Raw genomic sequence first — 16,295 nt, forward strand, 5'->3', positions numbered from 1 at the left:
AGGACCCTGTGACCTGAGCGCTGTGAGTGGCCGCCCACGCCCAGCACTGTGCTCCTGGTAGCCCTGGGCCTCATGAATTCCTCAGGGGGCCCAGCTAGTCCTGACCTCCACTGCAGCCACGTCCACCCCTTGTAGCCCCTCCCCTGCCTCCGGTGCCCGCAGGGTGAGGGCCCCTCCAAGGCCCCTGTGCTAAGGCCCACGGCTATCCACTGGTGGCCCCAGGCGGCCAGAATTTCTGTCTGGGCTCCTTCCGGGAGACTGGAGCAGGCAGGGCAGCTGTGGGCAGTCTCCAGGGCCCTTGTCTGCCGCCCCGGCCCTGACCTGACCCCTCTGGGACCCAGGTGCCTGCGAATCAACACCGACCTCTTGCAGGCTCCCATAAGTCGTGTCCACTACTCCTGGCTTGTGGCCTGGCGGGGGTCACCTCGAGGCACAGGGGCCACGGAACAGACGGAGGACCCAGGGGAGGGCAGGGCGAGGCTGGCGGGGCGGGGCCGGAGGTTTTGGTTTCTGCTCATGGGCCTGTTCATTTTGTTCAGAGAATTTTACATATAGTATGCATTTACGTATATTATATATGCGCGTTTTCTCACTTGTATCTGTGGGGACTTCAGCAGGTTCAGGAAAATGGAACGAAAAGGGCAAAATAAAAGACGTGCACTGTTTTTCTGGGCACAAACGTCGTCTTGGTGAGACCCTTGCCCCGACCCCCCCCCCCCCCCCCGCCCGCCGCTGGGCTCCGGAGGGCGGCCGCGCCTGCGCAGTTCTTGTTCCACTGCTCAGTGCGGAGAAACACTGAGTGAAGCCCAGGAGACAAGGGGCCCAGGAGCCGACCCGCCCGGCGAGTGGGTGCCTAGCGACGCCCCCCAGGACCCCCCAGAGAACTCCAGACCTGGGGCGGCGTCGGGGAGGGGCTCTCTGGGAGTCACTCCGGGGGCGGGGTTCCCTCGTGGGGTGGGGTCCCCCCAGCGGCACAGATGCCCTCCAGAGGGCGGGGTCCCGCTGAACCTTTGGCCCACTGCCTCGGAGCCCCGTCCTGGGAGCAGGTCGTCCTCCGTCTCTGCGCCCCCAGGAAGTCCCCACGGAAACGCCGTGGGCGTCCCCCAACACCTACTCGCGGCCCTGGCTCTGCCCGCCTGCTGGTGCTGCGCGGTGCCGGCGGCACCTTTGCCAGTCTGAGTGGCGGCTGTCGCTTCTGCCGCTAGTCGTCTTTCCTTGTCAACCAGGGGACGGACAGGTGCACCCAGCCTCCGGGCTGGACGGGGGCGTCTGCCCGGTGCGCTGCGTCCTCGGCCCGGCTCGTGGTCTCTTGAGCGCGGCGTCCGTCGGCGGGACGCTGACCCCTCGGGGGACCCCGTCGTCCGCATCAGGCCTCCGTGAGTCCCCTCCCGCCCAAGCTTCCCCACAAATCGAGGTCTGCGCTTGCCTCACGTCCGTGAACCCACGTTGCGGTGACGCGGGCTCCCTTCAAATGGTCGCTTACCCTCCCGATGCCCCACACTGCTTCCTGTGCTGACACGGCCACGAGAGTTTACTTTGAGCAAAAACATTTTTAAATCCGTTTCATAATGTGCACACTCTGAAGAGCCGCCCCCGTGTGTGCATGTCGGTGTGTGTGTGCGTTTTATTCTTTTGAAGATTTACATGAAACACAGAGCGGGGGGGGGGGGGGGTGGACAGAGTGGAGAGAGGTCTTCCATCCACTGGTTCACTACTCAAATGGCCACCACAGCCAGGGCTGGGCCAGGCTGAAGCCAGGAGCCAGGAGCTTCCTCTGGGTCTCCCCTGTTGGTAGCAGGGGCCCAAGCACTTGGGCCATCTTCCACTGCTTTCCCAGGCCGTTAGCAGGGAGCTGGATCAGAAGTGGAGCAGCCGGGACTCGAACCCGTGCTCATATGGGATGCCGGTGTTGCAGGCAGTGGCTTAACCTGCTGAGCCACGGCGCCGGCCCCTGGATACCTTTGGGTTTTTTGTTTTGTTAAGATTTATTTATTTATTTATTTATTTGAAAGGCAGAGTTACAGGTGTGGGTCCTCCATCCACTTGTCCACTCCCCAGGTGGTCACAATGGCTAGAACTGAGCCGATCCGAAGCCAGAACCAGGAGCTCCTTCCAGGTCTCCCACATGGGTGCAGGGGCCCAAGCAGAGAGCTGGACTGGAAGTGGAGCAGCCGGGACTTGAGCCGGCGCCCATGTGGGATACCGGCACCGCAGGCAACAGCTTTACTATGCTACAGCACCAGCCCCTGGATACCTTTTAAAAAATTTAGGGCTTATTTGTTTGCCCACCATGCTCATTCTTGTCTTATTTTTATTGTCTATATAACAAATTATTTGTAACTATAACATGATTTCTCAAAACATTCTCTTAATACCAAGCATTTAGCTTTTCTTTTAAAAGAAGTGTTTATTTGTTTGTTTGTTTGAAAGGCAGAGTTACAGAGAGAGGAGAGAGAGAGGTCTTCCATCTGCTGGTTCACTCCCCTCAAATGACCACAATGGCCATGGCTGGGCCAGGCCAAAGCCAGGAGCTTCCTCTGGGTCTCCCCTGTTGGTAGCAGGGGCCCAAGCACTTGGTCATCTTCCTCTGCTTTCCCAGGTGCATTAGCAGGGAGCTGGATCAGAAGTAGAGCAGCCGGGACTCAAACCAGAGCCCATTTGGGATGCCAGCATTGCAGGCCTGGGCCCCTTAGCTTCTTGTCAAAGTGTCATTCCCTACTCAGCAAATCTTTGCCGACAGCCCCGGTGCCTGCCCTGGAGGCCCTGGGCTCTCATGTTGAGCAGGACAGGTCCGGGCTGTCCTGTGGGAGTGGGGGCCTGGAGGGGAGACCACAGGCAGCAAGGGGACAGACAAGCAGAAGGGGCTGGTGAGGGCCAGGCCAGAGCCCTGCGGAGCTGAGACCCCCGTCCTCTACGAGGGCTTCCCTGCTGCTGGGACAGAGCCTGGGCTGGGTGTGTAAGGGGGTCTCCCCGGCTCAGCGAAGGCTCACGCCGGGCACCTGCCCCTGCAAACTCACCCTCCAGGCCTGGGGGAAGAGCTCACTCACCCCGCCCCCACCCCCGGTGCCAGCAGGACCATCCCGGGGGACTCCTGCAAAGTCCTGAGACCCCCTGCGAAGCCTGCAGCACGGGGGCTGGGAGACAGAGCCACCCCTGCCCCCGTCCTCACCTCCCCCACACAGCAGCCATGCCTCTGTGCTGGGACCACAGTCTGTCCTGAGACAGCACTCACCGCGCCCTCTGCTCAGGCCCTCCCCACGGCTCCTTCCTCCTCCCAGTGGCCTCAGCCCTGACCCCACCCACCCCCCAAACTTGGGGTCATCACCTTGCTCCCCCGTGCAGTGAGCCTGGTAACAGGCTCAGCAAGCGGAAGAGGCGCAGTGCAAGCTCCCGAATGAATGAACGGACAGAGCGAGCGCGCGAGCGACGTGGGCCTGAGAGCTGGGGACAAGAAGCAGACCTGACCTGGCAGGCTCCAGCGGAGGGACGGTGGTGCCAGGCCCTGGGGTGGCACCCAGCTCGCTGTCCTCAGCCTAGGGCGTGGGGGGGCACAGGTGCATCGGGCGGACCCCAAAGCACAGCGACGCAAAAGCCCATGGTGGGGGGCAGGGGATTTTATTTCACAGCACTGGAGACTTCCTGGTCCTCATCCTGGCGTGCGTGCAGGCTGGCCGAGTCCACCGCGGCGGGCATGGCCGTCCCGGTCAGGAGGGGAAGGGCGGAGCCTCAGCCAGCGGGCGGGACAAGCTCTGGATGGCCCAGTGCAGGATGCCGTCGAAGGAGTGCTGTGGGACAGGGCGGTGGGCAGAGCCAGGGTGGCCCCTCACCCCAGGCGGGGCCGTGCCCATCAGGGGAGGGCCCTGTCCAAGGCAGTTCAGCCCCACCCCGCGGTTCTGCTGCTGGGGCCAGCTCTGTCCCCAGCAGGATCAGGGCACTCATGGGGGATTAAGTGACTCTGGCCGCAGGAGGCTGCCGCCTTGGGGGGCTCGCAAGCCCACCCCTCAGCTCTCCCACTCACCCAGTGACTGCCCACCTCCCGCCTCTCAGCCCCCAGGGTCCCCAGCACAGGGCAGTCAGGGTGTCAGGGTGTCCTCCTGACAACAACGCAGCTGGGAAAACCTCGTTGCCTTCCCAGGGAGCCCACCTGTTCCCCTTCCAGACCTGAGCTGAGGGCAGTGCCAGAGACCCTCCTAGGACCAGGTGCGGGGACCACCCCCCACCCCCAGGGGGAAAGCACCAGGCATCTCGTTGGATCCCGGGCCTTGTGGGCCTGCAGAAAAGGGGAGGGGCTCCTGCATGGGCGTGGCCACCCAGCACATCCCCGGGAGCAGGGAGGGTGGGGGTTTGCTGCCTCCATGGCAGCAGGTGCGCCCAGAGTCTGGTGGGCCCAGATGCTCGGTGGTAGCTATGGGGGCCAGGCAGCAGGTGCAGCTGGGCCAGGCGGTGCCATACCTCACTCAGCAGGGACTCCAGGTCATCCCTGTGCAGGGCGGCCTCAGGGCCCACAGACTCATCTGGGACCTGGTGCCCGGGGAAGGGGAGAGGTCACTTTAAACACCAGGCCGCTGGGGACATCAGCACAGAAGCCCACAGGGCCTGGGGCAGCGGGGGTGCCACGGTGCTGTCCCCAGTGGCTGCTGCCAGGGTGTGAGGGAGACCCACTCAGTATTGGGGATGCTGAGAAGGGGCCTGGGGTCTGCAACTCATCACCAACATTAAACAGCACCCTAAGGAGCAAGGGTCCCAGCAGCTGAGCACAGAGACCCCAGGAGGCCACGGGGAAGTGGCTGGGGGTGAGGGCCCCAGGAAAGCTGCCTGGAGGTAGTGGCATTTGGCCCACTGGGGGCAGGAGATGGGGGCAGGGGGTGTCCATAGCGTGGGCCCAATGGCGGGGTGGAGCCTGCACACTGGGTGCTGCCATGTCACCACCCCGGAGGCTCCCGCACAGGAACCCAGGACACACATGACACCTCATCCGACCAAGGAGAGCGGGGCCAGGACAAAGAGCCTGGGGCCCAGCCCTCTGCCTCTGCAGGGGCCCTAGCTGCCCCGAGCTCCCTGCAGCCCACGCGGGTCCCACCCCGCTCCGGGGCAGCACTGACCTTGGCGGGCCCGGGAGTTGGACAGGCGGGACTCGGGCTGGGCCCCGCCAGCCCCGGAACCGGCGCGGAGTCTCGGGTGCAGGACTTGCAGTGTGCGCGGGTTCTGCGGCGGAGGGGCGCGCAGCCGTGGGCTGGGCGGGGACGCCGCGGGGGGGGGGGCTGACCCCCGGCCCCGCCCGCTCCCCCACTCCATCCCCCCCTCCCGCAGGCAGGCACTCACCCGGGCCGCGGCGCGCTCCCCGGAAAGTGGCATCGCCAGTGGAAAGCGGCGGCGCAGTGCGCGCACCGCAGCGCACCCACGCCGTCCCCACACACCCCGCACCGCGCTCCAGGCGTCGGGCCCTGCGGGAGGGCGACAGCGCGGCGACGCGGGGGTGGGGGCGGGAGACCAAACCCTAGCTCCCCTCACGGTCTGCCTGGGTCCAGCCAGAGACAGACCAGGGTGCGCGCGCCCTGCGCCCCCCAGAGGAGGGGACTGGGGCTCCCAGCCGTGCAGAGCCAATGCCGGCCTCGTTGTCCTGCCTGGAGCTCCGGGCGGGGTTTCGGGAGCAAGCAGGAAAAGCCGCCCGGGAGCCTCCCCTCCCACCCGGTCCCCAGCTGCAGCGGCCAGCCCAGCCCCTCCCCTCACTCTGCACATCTCAGTTCCTCCAACTGCCCTTGGTCCTAAGCCCCTCACCTGCTGCCCCTCGGGGCCGGCGCTCAGTAGGGGGCTCAGGGCCACCGGGGCCAGCATGGGTAGGGGGGGTGCCGATGGAGGGGCCAGCAGGTGTGTGCAGGTGAGGGCAGTGTCCATGCCGGCCGCGGGCTCCCTGGGCAGGCCTCTTCCTTCCTCTCCAGCCGGCAGCCCCGGGGGGACCTGGAACCCAAGGGTCAGCTCTTGGAGGGGCTGCAGGGGCCCTGCCCAGCACCACCAGGAGGCAGGGTGGACAGGGAGGGAGCCATACTGGGCCAGAAGGAGCGGGCGCCAGTGCCAGCTCGTGGTCCTCAGGGCCTAGGGCCCTTTCCCATCTGAAAATAGGACGCCCAGTGGCCTCGGGCTGTCAGCTCGTGTCACACCCCGGTGTGGGACCAGCCCACGCCCCCAGCCAGAGCCCTGAGACAGAGGAAGGGCCCAGTGCAGCTCAGCCCACCAGGCTGGGGATGGGCTTGGGAGTAGCCGGGCAGGGGGGCAGGAGGGGCTGATCCCCCCCCCCGCAGTGGGCCAGTGCATACCGGGGTCTCTGCAGGCAGCTCCTGGGGCCGCAGCTCCTCAGCCTGGGGCGGGCCCCGCTGGACTCTGCCCTGAAGGCAGCTGGAGCACCTCCAGGTACCGCTGCACGTGTGGTCACCGGTCAGACGCATGCAGGACAAAGCAGAGGGGCCAAGGACTCCACCCGCAGGTGTGACACTGACCCCCCCCCGGCGGGGTGGCCCCTGCCAGCGCCATCAGCGTCCTCTTGGAGTGCTTCTCTGATGCCCACTCACCAGCAAGGCCTGTGCCCCCCAGGGCCAGGCCTGGCTCCGCGGTCTCATTTACATCCTGGGACCACCCATGCTCCCTCGGGGAGGGGTGCCCAGCAAAGAAGGAGCGGGTCACGGGCAGGTGGGAGTAGGGAGGAAGAAGCCGCCATCGCTGCCAGGAGCTGAGTGAAGACCCCGGTCCACTGGCTCAGCGACGGGGAACTGAACTCAGAGATCCGGCAGAGATCCGGCGGCGAGCGAGCGGCAAACAGAGCCCAGGGCTGGGACAGGGGTCTCTGGACCCCGGCAGGGGCCTCTCTTGATGGGTCCCTCGCACTGGTGGGCAACACCACCAGCCTGTAGGGGTGCAGCTCCGGGGCCCCGTGCTTGCAGATGGGGCTGGGACGGGGCTTCTAGAAGGAGCAGCTGCCCACAGGGGTTCCGGCAGCTGGGGGAGACAGGCGGCATGGCCGTTCTGCCTTGCTGCTCTCAGGGCCCAGTGTGGGGCATGGAGGGAGAACCCCAAGAACCCAAATCAAAGACCTTCCGAGTGGGTGTTGCCTCCTGCACCAGGAAGCCGGCAGCCTGGTGGTGCTGGGGGAGGGGCGGCCACAGACTCACCTGGGCACGTCCCGCAGCGGGGGGCACAGGCAGGCCAGGTGGAAGGCCCGGGGGCAGCCGTCACAGCAGATGAGCTCCCCGCCGTCCCGGCACACGGCACACTCGTCCTCATTCTTCTGACGCCGGGGACAGTCACCCATGCAGACCCGGGGGGCACGGAGCAGCACTGCCCAAGGAGCCCCCGCGTCCCCTCGCCACCCCCCTGCCGCTCGCTGGCCTGAAGTCCCGCCCGCCTGCCCCATCCAGGCCCCAGCTGTCCCCTCGCCTGCCCACCCCGCAGAGGTCCACCAGGTGGCCCCGCACAGCAGCGGCCACACCCTTGCTAGCTCTTCCCCAGACCCCTGTGCTCAGGGCGGGCCCTGTCCAGGCCCAGGGCTGGGGCCGGCAGAGGGTGTGGCGCCAGGGTGTGTGGGTCTGTAACCGACCCACCCGGCAGACGCGGCCACACGGTTCCGCCGCTGGGGGCACAGGACAAGCTTCGCGCTCCCGGTGGACGCTCCCCACTCACACCAGGACCCCGCCCCCCCCCACCCCACCCCCGCTCAGACCCCAGGACTCAGGAGCCTGGGACGCCCGCCTTCCTTTGACGTCTCACATCTCAGCACTTGTGTCTTCAGAAAAGACCTCCCATCCACTGCAGGGGCCCAGGACCAGGGACAAGGCCACCTGCGGGGACCCGGGGAGGACAGGGCTTGTCCCGGGGTCTCCTTGTTACCTGGTGGGGCTGGGGCTCGCTGGGGAGGTCCGGAGGGGCGGGGGCCCTGCCCTGCTGGCCTGCCCTCGGCTCGCCTCCACCCTGGGAGAGGGAAGAGGGTCACGGGCTGGGCAGGGCCTGGGCAGCAAGTGGCCGCTGTGGGGGGGCGGCCGTGGGACCATGGGAGTCCCTCCCCTAGGCACACTCACGGGGGCAGTGGCTGCAGCTCCCTTGGCTCGGACGGGGGGCTTTGGGCCACTGCCCCCGCGGGTCCTGTTCTTCCCACTGCCGGGGTCTTCAAACTTGGTGGGAGTGTAAAACTCGCCCCCAACCTGGATGCACTTCTTGGAGCCCCCTGGGAGGAGACGCCCACTAGTCCCGGGCAGAGAGCTCGCCCTTCCCCACGGCTGTTCCAGCAGCCACCACAGCCCAGCCACGAATGGGGCCAGGTGCTGGGTGCAGGAGGGGACTCCGCTGGGGGCCGCACTGAGCTGCCTGGCATCCCCAGGAGCCCCGCGCGCCCAGAACCTCGGCACAGGACCCTGTTTGCAAGTGAGGTCTTGGTAGCTGCAACCAGCAAGGACATGGTCGTGTTGGACCCTACACCCAATGATGCGTGAGAGGAGGGGACAGGGACACGGAGGAGGGGACAGGGACACAGAGGAGGGGGTACAGGGACATGGAGGAGGGGACAGGGACACAGAGGAGGGGCCACAGGGACACAGAGGAGGGGCCACAGGGACACAGAGGAGGGACAGGGACACAGAGGAGGGGACACAGGGACACAGAGGAGGGGACAGGGACACAGAGGAGGGGACAGGGACATGGAGGAGGAGGGACAGGGACACAGAGGAGAGGGTACAGGGACACAGAGGAGGGGACAGGGACACGGAGGAGGGGACAGGGACACAGAGGAGGGGGTACAGGGACATGGAGGAGGGGACAGGGACACGGAGGAGGGGACAGGGACACAGAGGAGGGGGTACAGGGACATGGAGGAGGGAAAGGGACATGGAGGAGGGACAGGGACATGGAGGAGGGAAAGGGACATGGAGGAGGGGCCACAGGGACATGGAGGAGGGGACACAGGGACACAGAGGAGGGGACAGGGACACAGAGGAGGGGACAGGGACACAGAGGAGGGGACAGGGACACGGAGGAGGAGGGACAGGGACACAGAGGAGGGACAGGGACATGGAGGAGGGACAGGGACACGGAGGAGGGGACAGGGACACGGAGGAGGGGCCACAGGGACACGGAGGAGGGACAGGGACATGGAGGAGGGGACAGGGACATGGAGGAGGGACAGGGACATGGAGGAGGGGACAGGGACACGGAGGAGGGGACAGGGACACGGAGGAGGGGCCACAGGGACACGGAGGAGGGACAGGGACATGGAGGAGGGACAGGGACACGGAGGAGGGGACAGGGACACGGAGGAGGGGCCACAGGGACACGGAGGAGGGGACAGGGACATGGAGGAGGGACAGGGACATGGAGGAGGGGACAGGGACACGGAGGAGGGACAGGGACATGGAGGAGGGACAGGGACATGGAGGAGGGACAGGGACATGGAGGAGGGGACAGGGACACGGAGGAGGGGCCACAGGGACACGGGGGAGGGGGTACAGGGACATGGAGGAGGGGGTACAGGGACACGGGGGAGGGAACAGGGACACGGAAGAGGGGGTACAGGGACAGGGAAGAGGGGGTACAGGGACACGGAGGAGGGGCCACAGGGACATGGGGGAGGGGCCACAGGGACATGGGGGAGGGGACACAGGGACATGGGGGAGGGGACACGGGGACACAGAGGCAGACTGGCTGAGGCCACCACAACCAAGGAGCAGGGGTCACTCACAGCCACCGGAGCTGGGGGCAGGGGGTCCTCCCAGAGCTGGAGACAGGGGGTCCTCCCAGAGCCAGGGGTCAGGGGTCCTCCCAGAGCCAGGGTCAGGGGTCCTCCCAGAGCTGGAGATAAGGGGTCCTCCCAGAGCCAGGGGTCAGGGGTCCTCCCAGAGCTGGAGACAGGGGGTCCTCCCAGAGCCAGGGGTCAGGGGTCCTCCCAGAGCCAGGGTCAGGGGGTCCTCCCAGAGCTGGAGACGGGGGTCCTCCCAGAGCCAGGGTCAGGGGGTCCTCCCAGAGCTGGAGACAAGGGGTCCTCCCAGAGCCAGGGTCAGGGGGTCCCCCCAGAGCCTTTAGAGGAAGCCTGGCTTGGCCACCTCCTTGATTCTGGGGCTCCTGCCGTCACTGGCGTGCGACCAGCTGTCCCCACAGCCCTTGGATCTCCCGTGGGCCCAGTCCTAGTGCCGTGAGACTATGGCACAGAGGGGACGCTATGATAGCGACTGTGGACAGAGGGACAGGATGGCCACAGTGGCACCCTGCAACCAGCGCTGGTGGCTGTATGCCGCCTTTGCCATAGTCAGCCTCCTGGGGCTTTGGGGGGAGCCCGGTGTGAGGCCCCGGTCGTCAGAGGGGCTCAGCAGCAGCAGGACTTGCCAGGGCCCAGCTCACACAGGAGGTGACCTGGACCCCTGGGCTCCAGGCCCACAGACGGACACCCCTGCCCCCCCCGCTTCAGGGGAGCCCCCAGGCGCTGCTCCTCTCCTCCCAAGCTGGCAGGCTCGGGGCAGGTGGGGTGCTGGGGGCAGCCCCGTCTTCTCTGGGGCTCCCAGGGACCAAAGGGCAGGCCAGCACCCACCCTGGAGCCCTGGAAGCCTCCCCCTCCTCTCCCCTCCCCTCCCCCTTCTCCTCCCTCCCCCCCCTCCCCTCTACCTGACTCAAACACCTGCTGGATGAGGACCCCCTCGACGTCGCCGGCGGACACAGCCACAGCTCTCTGCACAGAGGCCGACATGGTCTGAATTCCTGGGGAGGGGCCGCCCACACAGGGTGGTCAGTCAGCCGGGAACACGGTTCCCCTGCGGACCCACTCCGCGGGCAGCCCCCAGGTGAATGTAGACACGCAGGGCGGAGGGTGTGCACACATGTGTGTGCGGTGCTGTGTGCATGTGTGTGGTGGTGTGTGCATGCGTGTGCGGGCAGCCGTGTCAGCAGAGCAGAAGGCACTGGGTGGGAGTGACCAGGGAGGGCCCCTGACATGCCCTGCCTTGTGCTGGAAGGGACACCAGGGTCCCAGGCCCAGCCCTCAGGGTGAGCTCCGGGCTCCTGGGCACTGGGGAGGGGAGGTCCAGGGACAGCAGGGACAGGGATGTTCCTGGCTGCGTCCAGGCCCTGGGGTGGGGGCTGGGGAGGCGGGGCCCAGATTGGGTACATAGGGGAAGTGCAGGGCACGTGGGGGTGGCTGGCCGGGCCATGCTGGACCCAAAGCGTCCCCTCTTTCCTGGGTCTGGACACACAGCTGAGGTGGTCGGGATGAGGCGCCAGGCCTGCATGGCCTGGGTCCCAGGACAAGACCCCGAAGGGCCCTGCCCAGCCACAGACTGCACCGCCCCAGGAGCAGAGTCTGCACCCACCGTTCCCCAGCGGGGGGCGCTGTGGCTCCGCGTGGCTCTCTGGCTTCTTGGGGGGCCTGGCCTTGGGCTGGGAACCTGCAAGGGGGAATTGTGGCAGCCTGGGTGGGCTGGCAGGGCTGGGGGCACAGCCGCAGGGTGGGGCCGGGGGCTGGGTCTCCCTGACTCCCCTGGGTCCCTGGCCTCTACCAGGCTTGGGTTCCCTTCCGGGTAAGAAGATGAACCTCCGGGAACACTGTAATCAGGATGTGGTTGGGAGGGGAGGGGGCTCTCTCAGGCCCCTCGGTGTGACTCTCAGTGCCCACGGCACGGCCCTGAGCCCAGGGGGCGGCCAGCAGGGGACAGGGCATGGCGGGGTTGTCAGGCTGGGTGGTGGTGGTGAGGGGAGATCCGTGACCCGGACGGGCTCCCCCTGCCGGCTACCTGGGCTGGAGATAGCCCTGGGGGTCAGGGCTGCCGGCACCGCGGCTCCAGGCTCCTCCAGCGCCCTCCTCTTGGCGGGCAGTCTGGGCGGCAGGACTGAGACTTTGGGCACAGCCGGGGGCTTCCTCCCCTTCCGCGGCTGGCTGAGGTCCAGGTCTGTGGTCCACGGGCAGGAGCAGGGTTCCAGCCTCAGAGCCTTTCCCCAGGGGGCAGCCCCCAGCACGGCCCCACCCCCAGGGGCAGCGGAGGACGGCCCAGGCCCACCTCGGGGGAAGCTGTCCAGGACGGCCTGCAGCCGGGCGTATCTCTCCAGGTTGTAGTCCTTAAAGAGAACCTTCCAGAAGTCCAGGATGGCCGCGGCGTCCTGGGTCAGGAGCCAGGACAGCAGGGCGTGGAAGGCCTGGGGGCAGCCCTCCTTCTCCTTCAGGCGCAACGTCTCCTGCAGCAAGGGGGTCCCCGATGCCACCAGCATCCTGCTGTCGCACCCCACCAGGCGGGAGGGCCCGCTCGTGGGTGTGGGGTGGGAAGGGCGCTGAGGGTGAGGCCCGGCCCCTGGAGTCCGCCGGGAGGTCTTGAGGAAGGGGCTCTGGGGCCAGGGGAGCCTCCTTGGCTTGTGGGTGGGGGATGCGGGGTCCCACCTGGAACTTGTCCTCGGGGACCACGTCGTGGTCGGCCAGCGCGTGCAGCAGCGGGAAGGCGCTGTCCACGGCCACGGCGATCTCCGTGCGGTGCAGTCTCAGGAGGCGGCGCAGCGCCGCGTCCCCTCCCGCCCGGGCCTCGCCGGCCATCGAGTCGCAGGACCCCGAGCTGGGGCGGGCAGCGCCGGGCGTGGTGCTTCCTGGGGCGCTCTCACACTCCCGGAGCCCTCTCCCAGCCTCGGGTGCGTCCCCAGGGTCCCACTCAGTGGTGTCCGGGCTGAGCGCCCCGCGCTCCCCGCGCCAGGCGAGCACCCGCGCGGACACTGCGCCTGCACCTGCGCGCTGGCTGTTATACCCGGCGCGACCCGACCCGGGAAGCCAGGCAGGGTGGGAACCTGGAGGAGCGGCCCCGCCCCCGCCCCTTTCCTCCGCAAATGGAGCTCCTGGACCCAGGGCTGTGGCTGAGACCTGGGAGCAGGGAACCCGCTGAGGGGAGGGCTCGGAGACCCCCACCCCGGCTTCCCTATCTGGGGTCCTGCCTTTCTGGCCAAAGGAATCAGGAGAGGAGCCCCGAGCCGCACAGGGGCTGCCCAGATAAGCGGGCCTCTGAGTGGACACAAGAAACCTCCGCGGGGCTGGGTGGGGCACCTGACAAGGAGAGGTCAAGGTCACAGCCTCCTCACAGGTGCACCCATGTCCTTGGCTGGACTCCGATGGCGTGGGCTGGCGTCCACAGCCTCCTGTTGGAGATTAGCAGAGACTGGGGGAGTTTCGGACTTTCCAGCCTGCCAAGGGGCTTCCCGCAACAGCCCCTCCCGGCAGGTGGGCCGGAGCCGCCCAGGCTGTGTGGAGACTGCCCCCCAGCTCTGAGGAGCGGACTCAGGCTCCGTGACTGAACCACCCCACTTCGTCACACAGCCAGGAGGGGCAGAGCCAAGATTTGGATCACAGAGGACAGATGGACAGACGGACAGACCATCTGCAGACTTGGCATGCCCAGGTCACACAGGGCTCATCAGCCTGCCGAGAGGCGAGAGGGCAGGGCCGAGGGGGAGGTGGGGGCTGCCCCTTGTCCCTCACCCAAGCCGAGAGCCAGGGCCTCCCCCACACAGCAGGGGGAGGCTCCATGCTGTGTGGCCCCAGCAGGGGTGGCCTCGGGGACACAAGGCACCAGTCAGGAAGGCCCTGGGTGCCCTGATGACAGTTGTCAGACTCTGCCACCCGCGCCACCCTGTGCCTCTTTCCCCATTGTGAGGACAACGTCGGCTTCCTGCTGGAGCGGGGCGGTCACTGCGCTGGCATCCAGGTCAGGAAGGGCACGAAGTCCCCAGCCAGCCTGCTGTCCCCACCGAGGAAGGGCACGCAGTCCCCAGCCAGCCTGCTGTCCCCACCGAGTGCCCCAGCGGGTGGGTGCCGAGCCCCCCGGACACGGCGAGCCCCCTCCCAGACACAGCGGTGGTCACTGCCTCAGCCCCCGTTCCTCCTCCTCAGCACACCCCGGCCAAGAGCCCGGACGGAAGCCACGTTCTCAGAAAACCAGGGGCGGGCTCACGATGCGTCCTCCTTACAGACCTGGCTGCCTGCCAGCAGGCCGACCCCATGCCCAGCTTCCGGGCCCTTCTCTGGGCATCGGCCACCTCTGTGGTGGGAACCTTTGTGCGACCCCCACGCACGGCGGGGGCTTCAGCGGTGACCAAGTCTGTGAGTGGCATCAGTGCCCCATAAGAGAGGCGAGAGGTGGCCACCCGTGGGGAGAGGGCCCCCGACACCGCGCCCCAGAACGCTGGTCCTGCACCTGCACCTGAGTTGTGAGACGCCAGTGACCATTTGTCCAAGCTGCCCAGGCCGAGGCGCTTCGTTACAGCAGGGCGGTGCCGGCACCTGCTGTCTCAGGTTCACCCTCGCCCAGCCTCCCTCCCCCTCCTGCTCGGGGCGTGCTGCGCAGACCACAGCTCCCACAGGTGGCTTCTCAGCACAGGTTGGACCCTCACCCAGAGGGCAGCATGCCTGGCCGGGTTCCCCGAGAGCCCTGGGTAGTGCTGGGTGGGGTGGGGACCCCCGGCCCGGCCCCCAGGACGGCACCGGGCACCGTCAGCTGCCCGTGCTGTATGCTCACAAGCAGCCCAGAGCCTACACTCTGGGGTACACTGTCAGGAGGCTCCCCCTTGGTGGGGTCCAAGATGGCCCACGGAGGCAACAGGTCAGAGACCCTGAAGCTGGGCCCACCCCCTGCCATGTGGAATCGAGGGGCTGGGGGTGCTGCTCGGCTCACGGGGGGTCCCTGGCTGGGCGGGGGGCTCGTGGCCTGCCTCTGACTGGCCGGCGGTAGGGACTGGCGAGCACAGCCCGTGGGCTGCCTGCAGGTGGTGCGCACCTGTTTCCTGGGCCCAGAGCTCCTGGCAAAGCAGAGCCCAGGACCAGCAGGCTGTTAGGCCCGGGGGTCGCGGTGACCTGGTGGGCCGTGGCCCCCCGCCCACAGTGACCTCGGTCCCCGCCCTGGGCTCAGTGAGTTGTCACCAGGTGGCGGATTTGCTGCAGCTCAGGGAGCAGCCTGGGGGCTCAGCGCGCGCCGCGCCGGGGGAGGGGACCGGTGTCCCTGTGCCAGGGAAGCCCCCGCCCCCGACCTCTCCACGGGCGGCAGCTGCAGCTCCGTTGACTTCGTGTTGTTTGTGCGCAGTCTGGGGATTACCTGCCCGGCCCCAGATCCTGCGGCTTGCCCCGGAACCTTCTGGAAGCTTTGTGATTTCCTGCGTGCCCTGAAACCCCGTGGCCCTTTGCAGTCAGCGTTTCTGTGGGGCGAACGGCTGGGGTCCAGGCTCCGCCCCCCGCGGGCTGCAGTGTGCTGAAAGCCCTCCTTTCTCCGTTCTTTGTCAAAAGACGCAAAATGGGTCACAGACTCACAGGGAAGATCGAAAGCTGTTTCCCTGGGAGGAAAGAGACTAACTTCACCACCATGGATTTATCCGAGTTTTGGTTTTTATTTAAGATTTATCTATCTTGAAAGGCAGAGTCACAGAGAGAGAGAGGTCTTCCATCTGCTGGTTCACGCCCCACATGGCCAAGACAGGCGGGGCCGGGCCAGGCCAAAGGCAGGAGCGTTTGTGCGTGGAACGACCTCTGGGACGGCGCGGGACCCGGGCCCAGCAGCAGCGCTGCGCTCCCCACAGAGCTGACCCGGTTCCAGCAAGGGGCCGCCTCCTCCTCTCCGTGGGCGTGGCGGGCAGCTGGGCCCCTCTGCAGGATTCTCGGCCTCACCACGCAGGTGGCCCCTGGAGCAGCCGGGCTGCCTGGGCATGGGTGTGCAGTTCCCACTCTGGCCAGCAGAGGGGGGTGTGCGGTCACGTCTGGGGGCACCTGCCCTTGTGGCCGGAGGCACCCTTCGGTGGTCTTGCTTCTCTCACTCCCGTTGTCACCGTTGTCACCGTTGTCACCGTCACCAGGTTTTTTCAGATTTCCCGGTTTCTTTCCTGGCCCTGCCAGGGTCCTATCTGGAAAGCCACGGGACACGAATCACCCCTCTGCTGAGACCCCTTGTGTCCGGGGCAGTCTCAGGTTCCTGACAGTGCGGAGAGGGGCACTGCCCAGGTGGGGGAGAAGGGGCACTGCCCAGGTGTGGGGGGAGGGGCACTGCCCAGGTGTGGGAAGGAGGGGCACTCCCAGGTGTGGGGGGAGGGCCACTGTCCAGGTGGGGGGAGGGGCACTGCCCAGGTGTGTGGGGGGAGGGGCACTGTCCAGGTGGGGGGGGAGGGGCACTGCCCATGTATGGGGTGGGGAGGGGCATTCCCAGGTGTGGTGTGGGGGAGGGGCACTGCCCAGATGGGGGGGGAGGGGCACTCCCAGGTGTGAGGGGAGGGGCACTGCCCAGGTGTGTGGGGGGAGGGGCACTGCCCAGATGGGGGGA

The 16,295-nt window shown here is 67.2% G+C and overlaps 1 protein-coding gene across 1 annotated transcript; it reads right to left on the reverse strand.

Annotated features, from left to right (window-relative positions):
* Nucleotides 1-2,411: 2,411 nt before the first annotated feature.
* On the reverse strand, nt 2,412-12,705 carry AIRE (autoimmune regulator). The gene is made up of 14 exons (XM_051839923.3): nt 12,395-12,705; nt 12,021-12,195; nt 11,757-11,912; nt 11,337-11,411; nt 10,636-10,728; nt 8,067-8,212; nt 7,879-7,959; nt 7,164-7,279; nt 6,315-6,414; nt 5,779-5,958; nt 5,323-5,444; nt 5,103-5,205; nt 4,453-4,521; nt 2,412-3,785 (listed from the first exon to the last, which is right to left on the reverse strand). The coding sequence occupies exons 1-14, from the start codon at nt 12,542-12,544 to the stop codon at nt 3,705-3,707; spliced, it is 1,647 nt and encodes a 548-aa protein (XP_051695883.1). The 5' UTR covers nt 12,545-12,705; the 3' UTR covers nt 2,412-3,704.
* Nucleotides 12,706-16,295: the final 3,590 nt, after the last annotated feature.

The sequence above is a fragment of the Oryctolagus cuniculus genome, chromosome 4, assembly GCF_051225735.1.
Source record: "Oryctolagus cuniculus isolate XC-2025 breed Fujian yellow rabbit chromosome 4, ASM5122573v1, whole genome shotgun sequence".
Taxonomy (NCBI): Eukaryota; Metazoa; Chordata; class Mammalia; order Lagomorpha; family Leporidae; genus Oryctolagus; species Oryctolagus cuniculus.

Coding starts and splice junctions, on each gene's coding strand:
- AIRE (XM_051839923.3), bottom strand. CDS start 12,544: ATGGCCGGCGAGGCCCGGGCGGGAGGGGACGCGGCGCTGCGCCGCCTC. Junction 7,960..8,066: donor GAGCTGCAGCCACTGCCCCC/GTGAGTGTGCCT, acceptor TCCCTCTCCCAG/GGTGGAGGCGAGCCGAGGGC. Junction 5,959..6,314: donor AGCTGCCTGCAGAGACCCCG/GTATGCACTGGC, acceptor CTTGGGTTCCAG/GTCCCCCCGGGGCTGCCGGC.